Genomic DNA, 16,013 nt, shown 5'->3' on the forward strand with positions numbered 1-16,013 from the left:
CAAAATGAATCGACAAACTTTTGCTGCGTCCTTGTCACCTGAGTCTGGATGCTGAATCTCAACATTCTAGATCTCGACGTTCATACGGACGGACAGACGGACAGACAGACGTACGAACAGACGGACATGGCCAGATCGACTCGGCTATTGATCCTGATCAAGAATATATATACTTTATATGGTCGGAAATGCTTCCTTCTGCCTGTTACATGCTTTTCAACGAATCTAGTATACCCTTTTACTCTACGAGTAACGGGTATAAAAATGTAGATTATTGTAAATATTGGCCTATTTCTCAATTTCTTCCCACAAATTTCATTCAATTTATAAATGTGGAAACATTTATGAAACTTAATAAAAACTTTAACCTTAACAAATAACTCGTTCTTAACGGCATAAGGCAGGCGCTATTAATATAGCTTCCATTTTTCTATAACATTTTTTGGCACATTCTTGCCGGACTTCGGACCAAGCTACATATCTTCACGTGGCGTATGCGCGACTTACCAATTTTACCAGGGTACAGTGGGCTCTTGACGAACCCAACCTTGCTAAAGTTTCTAATTTAAGAGCGCAGTTGGCTCTCAAAGAGCACCTAAGCCGTCGCTTTATCGCCCAAAGAGTCGGTAACCACCTGTGCACACCTTGGCTTGTGTGCGTGCTACGGGAAGTTGGCCAGACTTTTTGACATTAACGATCGTTGCGGATCGGGCTGTCGGTGGACCCAGCGGGGCAGGGGAGCAACGACGGTGCTCCGCGAGCTATAAAAGAGGCACATTTAGTGCGCGCTGTTTTTTGAAGTAAACTCAGTGTTATTTAAACAGCGTAGTTGGCCAGTGTGAGAGCTGTCTGTGCCTGTTCGAGACCAAACCCAGCAACAACCAGCTAGACAGCGACGACCCGGTACTGCAGCCCAGCGAATTAGGTAAATCAAGTGAGTCCGGGTCAAGAGAAGAAACCGGAAAGTCGGGATCCGCAGAATATGCTACTTTCAAAAAGACTGAACAGCTGTGTTGGGCATTAGACATTTACAAGAAACATTTCAGTTCTAAAACCCTGTTTCGCGATGTTGTGCGCATTTCAGTGCGGTTTCGTCAATGCCAGCGCAGCAAACTTTAATTGAATTAAATTGAATAACAAACCTGCTCAAAACTCGAATCAGCAGCCAAAAGTCGATGGTGCGTCTTACATAAAATACCTGTTCGCCCCTCATGCATTTTGGATGTAAGCAGCCCTACATAAGAGTCTTCGAAAATTAACTAGTGAGCTTCGCTTTAAAAAGTACATACAGCTGTGTAACCAGATAAAATGTGCTGCCTACGCCACCAGCATAAGCATATCTGGTGTGTTTTCCCCACAGTGAAAACCACTTACTTATACTTTAATCTTGTGAGAAAACGGATTAAGTTTTCGAACGATATATTTTGCCACACTGCTCAATCAATACCGCAGATGCACATATGCACCGCAAGGTTATACATATATATAGTGTCTTTGCTTGACGGGCCAAAAGTAGGGAGGTGATAACAGTTTGCATGTTATAAATTTGAAGATATTATTTCCGCGAATTGACATGATAAAGTAGTTTACGTTCACTTGGGTAATATTTTTATGACATTTATGTTTGTATTTAAGTTTTCCCTTTTATTTGTTCAGTAAATCATTATTTACAACAACGTACATCCTTTTTGTAAACCGGCTACTTACAGGGCATAGGGGTATACTAAATTCATATTTAATTTAATTTCAACTATGAAAGCAAATAAAATGCCTCTTTGTTCATAATGATGTTTTATAAGGCAAGTGAGATCATTATGGTCGATTTCCTTGAATATCCCGTAACCCGTTACTTAGCTGAGTATTTCAAAATTTTGTTGGCTTAGCTTTTTAAGTTGGCAAAGAAAATAGTAAAACTAAAAATGAACAAGAGAGAACGCTATAGTCGAGTTCCCCGACTATCTGATACCCGTTACTCAGTTAGTGAAAGTGCGAAGGAGGTCTTCAACACTGACAGTTTTTGGCGGTTTGTGTGCGTTAGAGTGGGCGTGGCAAAAAGTTTTTTGGTAAATAGATAAAAAATTACAAGACTAATACAAAAATGAAAAAATTTCAAAACATTTTTCAAAAGTGTGGGCGTGGCAGTTTTGGGCGGTTTGTGGGCGTTAGAGTGGGCGTGGCAACATCAATCGACAAACTTGCGCTGCTTCTATGTCCCAGGAGTTTGTATGCTTAATCTCAACTTTCTAGCTTTCGTAGTTCCTGAGATCTCGACGTTCATACGGACGGACAGACGGACAGACGGACATGGCCAGATCGACTCGGCTATTGATCCTGATCAAGAATATATATACTTTATATGGTCGGAAACGCTTCCTTCTGCCTGTTACATACTTTACAACGAATCTAGTATACCCTTTTACTCTACGAGTAACGGGTATAATGAAGAAATATCAAAACATTTTTCAAAAGTGTGGCCGTGGCAGCTTTGGACGGTTTGTGGGCGTTAGAGTGTGCGTGGCAAAAAGTTTTTTGACAAATCGATAGAAATTTACATCAATACAAAAATGAAAAAATATCAAAACATTTTTCAAAAGTGTGGGCGTGGCAGTTTTGGGCGGTTTGTGGGCGTTAGAGTGGGCGTGGCAGCATGATTCGATAAACTTGCGCTGCGTCTATGTCCCTGGAGTCTGTATGCTTAATCTCAACTTTCTAGCGTTTGTAGTTCCTGAGATCTCGACGTTCATACGGACAGACAGTCGGACGGACAGACGGACGGACAGACGGACATGGTCAAATCGACTCGGCTATTGATCCTGATCAAGAATATATATACTTTATATGGTCGAAAACGCTTCCTTCTGCCTGTTACATACTTTTCAACGTATCTAGTATACCCTTTTACTCTACGAGTAACGGGTATAAAAACAATTTTTTTTTAAATGAGCGTACAAATTGATAATTGACAATAGACAACTCATAAAATAAACAAGACAGAAGTTCCTAGACCATCAGATTCCCTTTACTCAGATAATGACGTGCGAACGACAAAGTTCACCATTCTTTTGACATAGCCATGAAAATTGGAAAAAAAATTTAATATGTATAAATAAATGACTAAAGGATGGGCGTGTCTGTAAGCGTTGGGGTAGACGTGGCCAAAATAGAATATCGATAGAAATTGGAAACATTAATAATAAAATGAAACAGTGGAAGTACTACCATTAAACTGTACGAGTAAAGGGTACAAACAAATTTTTCAAAGTGTTGGCGTGACAGTTTTGGTCGGCTTGTGGCAGTGGAAACAAATTTGCGCAGCGTAGGCGTCAGAATCTGTATATCTGATCTCAGTCTCTTGTTCGGGAGGACAGAAGTAGACGGCTAGATCGGTTAGGCTTGTGAGCCTGAACAACAATATATATACCTTTTGGAAGGAATTGCTACCTTCTACCTGTTCGTAGAAGGTGTGTTAAAAACACACCTAATATTTCCTTTTATTTTACGAGTACTCGGTATCTTGTAGACATTGAATTGTGCCATATATGAATATAATCCTGTAGCTGATATATAATATATATATGTATATATACATATATTTATATGTATATACTAGATAATTTTGCATCCACTTTACCGCTTTAAGAAACACAAACTTTTTGAATCGGTTTTGGTCAATGCCAACTCTGTGCAAGCCGACATTGTAGAATCGCACATTTTTATACCCGTACTCGGAAAATAAAAGGTTATATGATCTGGTTGAAAATATATATGAAAATGTTTAAATTATATTGAAACGAACTAAGTCCCGTCAGTTGACTTAGGACAACGCTAAGAATAAAAATCTTGGATAAATAGTTTCCACGTCATTACTTCTTTGATCTCAGCTTAAGACTAAGCTTTTGTGACTAAAATCTTACTTGTACTGTTTATATTATTTTGGGAACAAGGTCACTCGCTTGGAATATTGATTGTACACCATAATTTCAAATTTAGGGTGCCGCTTAGGGAGAGCGACATCGCTCTCTGGATGGTTTACATTGCGTGCACACTTTGCATATTCTTATATCTTCAAACAGTACTAGGTATGTGAATTGTCACTTCCCTCCCCTTTAAAGGGTTGCCTTTGTTTGCGCTGGTATTATAGGGTCCAGTACAGGCAGTTGTTTACTGATTATTATACTAGATTGGTTGAAAAGTATGTAACAGGCAGAAGGAAGCGTTTTCAACCATATAAAGTGTATATATATTCTTGGTCAGGATTAAAAGCCGAGTCGATCTGGCAATGTGCCTCTGTCCGTATGAACGTCGAGATTAAGCATGCAGACTCCAAAGACGCAGCGCAAGTTTGTTGCCCCCTACAAAAACTTCCACGCCCAAACTTTAAAAAAAGGTATTGACATTTTTTCATTTGTTTTTTAGTATTGTTAGTTTCTATCGATCTGCAGAAAAACTTTGCCACGCCCACCCTAACGCCCACAAACCGCCCAAAAAATGCCACGCCCACACTTTTGAAAAATATTTTCGATATTTTTTCTCATATTTGTTAGTCTTGTAAATTTCTCTCGATTTTCCAAAAATCTCTTTGCCACGCCCACTCTAACGCCTACAAACCGCAAAAATCTGTCAGTTTTGAAATTTCCCCACCAGCTGAGTAACGGGTATCAGATAGCCGGGTAACTCGACTATTGTGTTCTCTCTTGTTTCATTTATTGTCTTTCACTTATCGTCTTTAGACGTCTGCTACACAATTCTTCAGCAGTTTTATTTTACTTGTCCATTGTTTTAATTTTTTCAAGTGTAGCGAATTCAGAATAAATGTCAATGCTACTGATGTAATGTTTTCCTTCAGATGAATAAATATCTACTACAAACTTTTCTCGGCAATGTTCAGGGTTAGGTGTGATTTTAAAAGGCACTGGGTTCTGTTTTAGCCAAATTGTATGTTGCATTCCTTTATTATATTCTCAATATTAACCAATGCGAGCTGGACATCCCTCTGTCTGTGCATCTGTATTGACTTGAAAGTGAAAGATGAGATTAAGAATGCAGATTATAGTAATGCCTACGTTGTGCTAGTTAGTTTCCAAAACGTTACCACGCCACCCTAACGCCCACACACCGCCAAAAATCGACCATGTCGGCGATCTTGAAAAAAAAATCAACTTTCTATGTTTTATTGTTCTCGAGATCTTAGCGTTCATACCGATGGACGGACAGCCGGACATGGCTAACTAGACTCGGTTGTTGATCAAGAATATCAAGAATATACTATACTTCATATTGCAACCGCTTCAATCTGCCTGTTACATACTTTTCAACGAATCTTAAACTTTTGATCTCCAACAGCTAAACAACTCCTTACCATACGAGTAACGGGTATAAAAACATTTTATTTATAAAATAAATATTGTTTATTGGCTTATCTTCTTACAGATATTTAATAACATCTATATTTTCAAACATCTATAAAAATGTGTGGTAAGTATTAGCATTGAAATATTTTTAAATAAAAGCTTTGAATCGTATTACATATATATTAAAAAAGAAGGATAATTGATAAAGTTGCAAATAAAATTGAATTTTGAAAAATTTTTAGAAGAAAAGTAGTTATATAAAAACAAGAGTCGAGTTCCCCGACTATCTGATACCAGTTACTCAGCTATTGGAAATGCGAAGAGAAGTCTTTAACACTGACAGATTTTGGCGGTTTGTGGGCAGGGCAAAAAGTTTTTTTGCAAATCGATCAAAATTTACAAGACCAATACAAAAATAAAAAAGTATGAAAACATTTTTCAAAAGTGTGGGCGCGTCAGTTTTGGGCGGTTTGTATCCTGATCAAGAATATATATACTTTATATGGTCGGAAACGCTTTCTTCTGCCTGTTACGAATCAACGAATATAGTATACCCTTTTACTCTACGAGTAACGGGTATAATGAAAAAATCAACCAAATTGAGCGGTTAGTAGGCAATAGAAAAGGCGTGGCCAAAATTTGTTGCGTATTCTGATATAAATTGGTAAGATTAATGAGATTAATGATTTCAAAAGTATTTTCGTGTCAGTTATAAAAGATTTGTGGGCGTATCAGTGGGCGTGACAGCATCAACAAACAAACTTGTGCTGCGTCTATGTTATTTTTCATTTTTTTGTTAGTTCTGAAAATTTATATCGATTTGCAAAACAAAACTTTTTGCCACGCCCACTGTAACGACTACAAACCACCGCCATGTCAACACTTTTGAAAAATGGTTTGATATTTTCGGGTGTCAGTGTGGAATATTCTCCTTCGCACTTCCACTATCTGAGTAACGAATATCAGATAGTCGGGGAGCTCGACTATAGCGTTCTCTCTTGTCTTAATTGTGTGCGTGCTTTCTTTTTGCAGTTTGTATGGGTTAATGTATAGCTTTAAATGGTGTGGTTTAAAATTTTTTTGGCCAAGACATATTTTAACATAAACAAAAATATAAATGTTTTTCAATACTTTGGAATTGCACTTAGTTCAGCTATACCCCTATAATTATTTGTGTCAGCGAAATTCGTTTTCTTTCAAATATTAGATAAAATGGAGTAACTAAGAAATATAGCTTTTGAGAATACTCCGATGGATAAGAAGATGACGCATAAAATACAAAGTACTTAATAAAACCGTTCAAATAAGATAGCAATGATAGATCCGACTATGAGAGTGAGGAAATTTTGAACACAAGCCTGTAAGCGAAATCAACATTTAAATTGGCTAAGCCAGAGATCAATGAGACCATGAATAAACTTATTGTTTAAAATATTGTGATAGTGAAAAGAAAATTTTATGAGATATGGTTTCTGTTGTGGCATGTAGCTCAGATTTTCGGCGTCATTACTTCGTTACAAAAGGTGTAATCAGCAGCTGGGCTTTGCAACCGGTGTTAGTTAAAATACTTATTAATTTTCGCTTTTTAAAGATTGATTCCGATGGCGCACAAAGATTAATACATCAAATCGGTCAGTCTTATAAAGCCGTCACAAAAACATTGATATGCCAGCATTAAGGGCAGTTCTAATCCAGGTATATAGCAGCACTGTGCACTTTATCAGCACAACAGTAATAGTAGGCTGTCGAGTTGTGATTTTACCATTGAAAAAGGCATCGATTTGGGCAGCCAACATCCATGGTTCAGGGTAATTTATATGATTATATGAGCGTCGGTAGTCGGATCAAATTAAATGTAAAAAAAAATTTATAATTTTATCAATAAGTGAAGCGCGACAAACAAGAATCGAGTAATTGCTATACAACAACACTATTGGTTCTGCGGCAAACTCATGCACAAGAATAAAGCAAACACAATAAAGATATATGTTACCGACAAAAAACTCGACAAAACTAAGCCAATGAGGCTTACATTGAGAAATCCGGATGTAAAGGTTAATCAAAATAAAATTGGTTTTTCAAATACAAAAAAGTATTTATTTTTTCAGTACGCCTTACAAGAATAACATATTATATTAATTTGTTTTCCTATTTATAACAACAGGAATATTTGCGTACTTGAATTATCTGACACCCAAGTCCCGCCAGGAGGTGCTAGACCTTCTGGTCACGGGCTTGAAGAGATTGGAATACCGCGGCTACGACTCTACTGGAGTGGCAATTGACTCACCGGATAATAAAAACATCGTGATGGTCAAGCGAACGGGAAAGGTCAAAGTGCTTGAAGAAGCGATTCAAGAGCGTAAGTTCCGTAAAAAACTGTAAACAAAAATAAACATTTTTTTGCAGACTTCAGCGGAGGAGAATACAGCAAACCCGTTCTGACCCATGTCGGCATTGCCCACACCCGCTGGGCCACCCATGGTGTTCCTTGCGAGAGGAACTCCCACCCACACCGATCGGACGACGGAAATGGTTTCGTCGTAGTACATAATGGCATCATCACCAACTACAATGATGTAAAGACCTTTCTCGCGAAACGAGGTTACGAGTTCGAGTCGGACACGGATACAGAAGTATTTGCCAAGCTAGTACACCACCTGTGGAAAACCCATCCCACCTACTCGTTCCGCGAGCTGGTCGAGCAAGCCATCCTTCAAGTGGAGGGCGCCTTTGCTATTGCCGTAAAGTCCAAGTACTTTCCCGGAGAGTGTGTGGCGTCGCGGCGTAGTTCGCCTTTGCTAGTGGGAATCAAGACAAAAACACGCCTAGCTACTGATCACATTCCTATTCTTTATGGAAAAGGTAAGCGTATGGCTTACCATAGGTAAAACCTATGGTTTCTCGACTATCACAGTCTTTCCACAGTCAGATTCTTCACCAGTCATTCCCTTCTCTTCTTTCTTTTTGTTATTAACTACGTCGTCTATACGTCTATACGTCGTTTTTGACCGATTGCTTTCTATAATAACCACCATTCTTCTGTTGCCACTCCACTCTGACGGTCCTTCTCTTCCTGCCTGCTGCACCTGTGTTGAACTCGGCGTCGATGTCGTACCGTAGATGAGAAGAAGCTCAGCCCCGATCAAGGTAGTCCACCTGACCAACCCATATGCTTTTCAAATCGATAACATGTGGCTGGAGCTTTGTGCACACTAACCAAAAATTTATAATGATTCTTCACCTTTCTTTGACTAATACATTTAAGCCTTGCGTCTGAACATAGTTTCAAAAATAATTAACGTAACACTTACACTTTGTTTCATCTGCCTACATTTTTATAGATGCCGACTCTGGAAAACCTCAAGGTATTTACAACTTAATATCTCTTAATATCAATTTAAAACGATACTTTCTTCCTTGGTTTGGACGGTTAATCGTGATAAGGAGCAACTCACTGTTCTCACACCTGAAATTTCCATTTGGTTTAAATGAAAAATTACTTCGATTTCATTTTTAACATAAATTGATACACTCTAAAACCAGAAAAGCCCTTTTATACAATATCAGCTTAAAAACAAGAGAGAACGCTATAGTCGAGTTCCCCGACTATCTGATACCCGTTACTCAGCTAGTGGAAGTGCGAAGAAGAGTCTTAAACACTGACAGTATTTGGTCAGTGGGCGTGGCAAAAAGTTTTCCAGCAAATCGATAGAAATTTACAAGTCCAATACAAAAATGAAAAAATATCAAAACATTTTTCAAAAGTGTGGGCGTGGCAGTTTTGGGCGGTTTGTGGGCGTGGCAAAAAGTTTTTTGGCAAATCGATAGAAATTTACAAGACCAATACAAAAATGAAAAAATATCAAAACATTTTTCAAAATTGTGGGCTGTGGCAGTTTTAGGCGGTTTGTGGGCGTTAGAGTGGGCGTGGCAACATGAATCGACAAACTTGCGCTGCGTCTATTACTCTGGAGTCTGTATGTTTAATCTCAACTTTTTAGCTGTTGTAGTTCTTGAGATTTCAGCGTTCATACGGACGGACAAACAGACAGACAGACGGACGGACAGACGGACATGGCCAGATCGACTCGAGTATTGATCCTGATCAAGAATATATATACTTTATATGGTCGGAAACGCTTCCTTCTGCCTGTTACATATGTAACAAATACAAATATGTATTCAAAATTGTACACATTGTGGGCCGAGAAACCTTTTTAGGTCAATTTATTGGGTTCGACGAAAAAAATGCATTAAAATTAAAAGTAATATTTTAGACGTTTATCACCATTCCTGCTGTTATAGTTTTCTAGAACTTCATATATATATTTAATAACACATCAGAGTACAATTTATATTCAAAGTAATTTTTTTATTTAATTTCCTATTATACCCATTAACTCCACTCTCAAATACGCACCTGCTATCGCTTACAACGGATGTCATTGCATTTTTTTTTCTGTTCCTATCGCCACGGTGAAACTATAAATGTGCACCTAATGCTATCAACGCCACCTAAAACCGACCCTCTATTTTCGACTGTACATTCAACGAAATATGAATGCCACACAACCAAAATGCAAAATTAACGAGCTAGATATTCGCCCACATGGACAATCCCGTGAACTGCCAGTGCTACCCCGCTCGGAAAGCACTTCTGAGTTCATGCCCTTGGAAGAGAAGGAAGTTGAGTACTTCTTCGCGTCGGATGCCTCAGCCGTCATAGAGCACACTAACAGGGTCATCTATTTGGAGGTAAGATAGTTCAATCTATCTATTATTAAGCAATAACATATTAGGTTTCAAACTATGCGTATTTTTAACAAAAACTGTTCCATTATTTTTTTTTTAGGTGAAGTTCAATCTTTTTCAGTTTTTACTTTCACATTTTCATTTCTTTCCTTACCCCGGGGCACTATTAATTGTACATGCTAAATCTCAATTTTAAGATCAAAGTTGCTATTTATCCTGAAAGAATATATACACTTTATATGGCCGGAAAAGCTTCCTTCTAAATCTTTACTTTTTTTTTAAGTAACGGGTATAAAAATCAGTTAAAAATTGGTTTAGTGACTATGTACGCGCAACCGTACAATTGCAATTCACTAGCATACGCAACCTAAATCACAACTTACCAATTTTCTTAGTGTCCGAGAGCTGGACGTTCGTTTAAGAATATATAGTTTCGAAAAGCTCGAAATAGCTTTGTTTTACCTATTACACACTATTGAAGATATGTAGTATATTCTTTGACTATTTTTTGGTGGTAGGACGACGATGTTGCTGCTGTTCGGGATGGTACATTGAGTATCCATCGCCTGAAGAAGAGCCTGGATGATCCGCATGCTCGTGAAATCACTACCCTAAAGATGGAAATTCAACAGATCATGAAGGGAAACTATGACTATTTTATGCAAAAGGAGATTTTTGAGCAGCCCGACTCCGTGGTGAATACAATGCGCGGTCGCGTCCGCTTCGATGGGAACGCCATAGTGCTCGGCGGAATTAAGGACTACATTCCTGAAATCAAACGCTGTCGACGCCTGATGTTGATAGGATGTGGCACATCCTACCACAGCGCTGTTGCCACTAGACAGCTTTTAGAAGAGCTCACGGAGCTCCCCGTGATGGTTGAGCTTGCTTCCGATTTCTTAGACCGGAACACGCCTATTTTCAGAGACGACGTCTGCTTCTTCATATCGCAGTCTGGAGAGACTGCCGACACCCTAATGGCCTTGCGCTACTGTAAGCAGCGGGGAGCTCTGATTGTGGGAATTACGAATACCGTAGGTAGCAGCATCTGTCGCGAATCGCATTGTGGAGTGCACATAAACGCTGGGCCAGAGATAGGCGTAGCCTCGACCAAGGCCTACACCTCCCAGTTCATTTCTTTGGTGATGTTCGCTCTAGTTATGTCCGAGGATCGGCTGTCACTGCAGCAGCGACGGCTTGAAATTCTGCAGGCGTTGTCCAATCTCGCGGATCAAATCCGAGCCGTTCTGCAGCTGGACTCCAAGGTTCAAGAACTGGCCAAAGACCTTTACCAACACAAGTCACTTCTGATAATGGGTAGAGGCTACAACTTTGCCACCTGCCTGGAAGGTGCATTGGTAAGAAACTTTTGTTTTAATACTTCCCTATTTCTAAGGCTTTATTTTACTCTTTTCAGAAAGTCAAGGAGTTGACTTACATGCACAGCGAGGGCATCATGGCCGGTGAATTGAAGCACGGCCCACTGGCTCTTGTAGACGACTCCATGCCCGTGCTGATGATTGTCTTGCGGGACCCCGTTTACGTAAAGTGCATGAACGCCTTACAACAGGTAACATCCCGCAAGGGCTGCCCGATTATTATCTGCGAGGAGGGAGACGAGGAGACCAAGGCTTTCTCCTCTCGCCATCTAGAGATTCCTCGCACCGTCGACTGCCTGCAAGGAATTCTCACCGTTATACCAATGCAACTGCTGTCTTATCATATTGCCGTTCTCCGCGGATGCGACGTTGACTGTCCCAGAAACCTGGCAAAGTCCGTCACAGTTGAGTAAACACTTAGATATTTGGAACCACATTAAGTCGAGTTCCGACTTTGTACCTATACATGATATTCTCCACATTTTGTTGTGAAAATTTACAAAACAATGCATATCTTCAAAATACCATTATTATAAAATATATTCACTTTATCCAGACTAAATTTTCGTTGAATAAAATGTATTTTGTTTACAAAATAGTAGCTTTAAAATGTATTTGATAAACTGTTTTTATGCCCTTTGCCAGAAGTCTCATAATAAACCAAAAGATAACGCTTTAGTCGAGTTATCCGACTATCTGATACCCTTTACTCAGCTAGTGGAAGTGCGAAGGAGACTCTTCAACACTAACAGTTTTCGGCGTTTTGTAGGCGTAAGAGTAGGCGTAGCAAAAACGTTTTTTGGCAAATCGATAAATATTTACAAGATAAACAAAACTGTGAAAGAATATCACAACATTTTTTAAAAGTGCGTGGCAGTTTTGGGCGGTTTGTTGGCGTTAGAGTGGGCATGGGCAACAAGTTTTTTGGCAAATTGAGAGAAATTTATTCTACCAGTAACGGGTATAAAAACAAAAGAAATACCTGTTATTTAGCTAGTGGGAATCATGTCTTATTTAAAAGGTTAAGTAGGTTACTCATAGAGTAAAAGGATAAACATACTAGATTTGTTGAAAAATGTGTGACACGTAGAAGTTATACTTATGTGTATATATATATATATATGTATATTTGTATATATATTCTAGATCAGAATCACCAGCCGAGTCTATCTTACCACGTCCGACTGTCCGTACTTTTGACGGAATCTGTCACGCCCACAATTTTTACTCAAATTTTTGATTTACAAAAATATGACAAATTTCTACAAATATGACACAAAATATTTTTAATTTCTGGAGGAACACGACTTTAGTGTTCTGTCTTGTTGTGGTTCGATCCCTTTTGTATAATATATTACTTGCAATATAATAAAATGTAAACAGAAAGAATAAACACGAACTAGGTTGTCGCAAGTGTCTGATTTTGTATGTTGCAAACTTCTTTTTTTTTCGCTCGAGTCCCATGACCACACCTCCCGCCGATTTGAAATCGTAAAATTGGTTCTCCGGTTTTCGAAATCGTAAGAATTTTTCGATTTGTAAAACGGGCACTATTATCTGGTCAAAATGAAAAGCAAATGCCTTTTCTCATATTAAATTAGATCTTTTTTACTAAGGGAAAAAAGTAGTTTACTCAGTGGTCTATTGATGTTTATTCCTCATCAGCACAAAATCATTCTGCCACTTAGTTATTTTATAAAAAAATAATTTCTGACTACACCTCATATTTGACAAACAAAATGTTGTCGTCGGCAACAACAATTTACGATTTGGTAAGGGGTCGATAAGTACGTTGCCAAAAGCTATCGCGAAGGTTGCCATACTGTTCGTGGAAAGCATCAGGCAGATAAAAGCTCTTATAAAATATAAAAGAATTCATTAATTAATTTAAAAGAGGGCTTCTTGGCTTCAAAGCAATTTGAAAAGGCATTTTTCACGTTGTTTGATTTTGACAAATAAAATAAAACAGGCGTTTGAGCAGCAAGAAGCGATGAGAAACGAAACATTACGAAATCAAAACGATAGCAAATATTTTGCAAAAACCAGAGCACCCAAAAACGAAATCGTACAATTTGGCCCAAATCGAAATCGAAAAAACATGAATACATCAGATGATGTTTGACCAGTGCAGACAAACCGTCATTTCTAGCAATCCCTGATTTGACTTACACATTAAAAATTAGATTCGTTAAAAAGTATGTAATAGACTAAAAACAAGCGTTTCTGGTCATATTAATTATATATATTCTTAATCAGGATCAATAGCCGAGTCGAGCTGGCCATTTCCGCCTGTCCGAATGAACGCCTTGATCTCAGGAACTATAACAGCCATAGTGTTGAGATAAAGCATATAGTTTCCACAGACATAGACGCAGCGCAAGTTTCTAAATGTTGCCACGACCAATCATACGCCCACAAACCGCCCAAAATTGTCAGTGTTGAATTAGCTGAGTAACGGGTATCAGGTAGTCGAAGAACCCTACTATAGCGTTATTTAACAGTATTATAATTATACCCGTTACTCGTAGAGTAAAAGGGTATACTAGATTCGTTGAAAAGTATGTAACAGGCAGAAGGAAGCGTTTCCGACCATATAAAGTATATATATTCTTGATCAGGATCAATGGCCGAGTCGATCTGGCCATGTCCGTCTGTCCGTCCGTATGAACGTCGAGATCTCAGGAACTACAAAAGCTAGAAAGTTGAGATTAAGCATAAAAACTCCAGGGACATAGAAGCAGCGCAAGTTTGTCGATTTATGTTGCCACTCCCACTCTAACGCCCACAAACCGTCCAAAACTGCCACGCCCACACTTTTAAAAATGTTTTGAAATTTTTTCATTTTTGTATTAGTCTTGTAATTTTTTATCTATTTACCAAAAAACTTTTTGCCACGCCCACTCTAACGCCCACAAACTGCCCAAAACTGCCACGCCCACACTTTTAAAAAATGTTTTGAAATTTTTTCATTTTTGTATTAGTCTTGTAATTTTCTATCGATTTACCAAAAAAACTTTTTGCCACGCCCACTATAACGCCTACAAACCGCCAAAAACTGTGTTTAAGACTCTCCTTCTCCCTTCCACTAGATGAGTAACGGGTATCAGATAGTCGGGGAACTCGACTATAGCGTTCTCTCTTGTTTTATATTTAATACTACGAAAAAGTGTACACGCAAAAGTATGCTTACATCTCTTTGAAGTGACATGGAATGCAAGATTATGCAATTACCGTTAAGTGGTTCTGCACTATTCTTCCGTCCATTCTCTAAGTATTGCACAATTGAAATGGAAATTGGCCTTTAAACTCAGGAGAATTGCAAATTGGAACAAAAAGGCAAAACAAATTTCTGTTGATGATCGAAAGATCCATCTTAGATGGAAAATCGTATTGGGGAATTTGTGCCATAGTTGGATGTGCCCACTCCTTTATCCAAAAACTTATAAACAATAATAACTCAACTGCCAGTATCTTGTCAAAGGCTCGTTCTGGCCGTTCGTATTTACAATCCAGCCGCGAACAGTAGTCTATTATTAATTCTATTTGACTTAATCCCACGACGACAGCTTATCGTTTTTCTAAACGATACTGTTGATACTGTACGCCGTGTTATAAGAAGGCAGACTATCATTACGAGTTGCCCCAAAAAAAACCTCTGATTATGTTTATGAGTGATGTTGAAAAGAGTTTATATCTAAGCCCGAAAACTTTTTATGATGTAGGGGTGTATGGCACACTGCATTGAGTAAAAAGCTTTGGCTGCTGTATTAATTTTTCAAATTCTTCCGCATACTTATGCGAGTGAGTGTACACAAGTGGTATCATAAGGGCATCATCATATCATAACGACACCGAAGAAGTCCAAAGGGTTTTCTGTTTATCCTCCTTTTGAGTGCTGCGTTTGAACTTTTTTAGTGTGGGCGTGACAGATTCGGCCGCCGTTAGAGAGCACGGTGTAAATAGTTATACCCGTTACTCGTAGAGTAAAAGGGTATACTAGATTCGTTGAAAAGTATGTAACAGGCAGAAGGAAGCGTTTCCGACTATATAAAGTATATATATTCTTAGTCAAGAACAATAGCCGAGTCTATCTGGCCATGTCCGTTTCTCCGTCCGTCTGTCCGTCCGTATGAACGTCGAGATCTCAGGAACTACAGAAGCTGGAAAGTTGAGATTAAGCATACTGACTGCAGAGATATAGACGCAGCGCAAGTTTGTCGATTCATGTTGCCACGCACACACTAACGCCCACAAACCGCTCAAAACTGCCACGCCCACACTTTTAAAAAATAATTTGGATATTTTTTCATTTTTGTATTAGTCTTGTAAATTTCTATCGATTTGCCAAACAACTTTTTGCCACGCCCACTCTAACGCCCACGAACCGCACAAAGCTGCCACGCCCAAACTTTTGAAAAATGTTTTGATATTTTTTCATTTTTGTATTGGTCTTGTTATTTTCTATCGATTTGGAAAAAAACTTTTTGTCACGCCGACTCTAACGCGCACAATCCGCCAAAAACCGTCA

The 16,013-nt window shown here is 38.7% G+C and overlaps 1 protein-coding gene across 8 annotated transcripts; it reads left to right on the plus strand.

The window, feature by feature from the left end:
- The first annotated feature begins 789 nt into the window (after nt 1-789).
- LOC6535247 (glutamine--fructose-6-phosphate aminotransferase [isomerizing] 2) lies at nt 790-12,081 on the plus strand. Of its 8 annotated transcripts, none has more exons than XM_002095867.4 (9): nt 790-925; nt 5,431-5,475; nt 7,516-7,713; nt 7,761-8,216; nt 8,475-8,501; nt 8,696-8,719; nt 9,952-10,109; nt 10,625-11,464; nt 11,524-12,081. In XM_002095867.4, exons 2-9 carry the CDS (start codon nt 5,469-5,471, stop codon nt 11,896-11,898), a joined length of 2,085 nt encoding a protein of 694 aa, XP_002095903.1. In that variant the 5' UTR covers nt 790-925; nt 5,431-5,468; the 3' UTR covers nt 11,899-12,081. The 8 variants fall into 8 exon arrangements, with proteins under 8 accessions (XP_002095903.1, XP_015046986.1, XP_039231445.1 ...); XM_015191500.3 differs by having other exon boundaries at nt 9,988-10,109; XM_039375511.2 differs by lacking the exon at nt 8,696-8,719.
- The last annotated feature ends 3,932 nt before the right edge of the window (nt 12,082-16,013 follow it).

Source organism: Drosophila yakuba, chromosome 3R, assembly GCF_016746365.2.
Source record: "Drosophila yakuba strain Tai18E2 chromosome 3R, Prin_Dyak_Tai18E2_2.1, whole genome shotgun sequence".
NCBI lineage: Eukaryota > Metazoa > Arthropoda > Insecta > Diptera > Drosophilidae > Drosophila > Drosophila yakuba.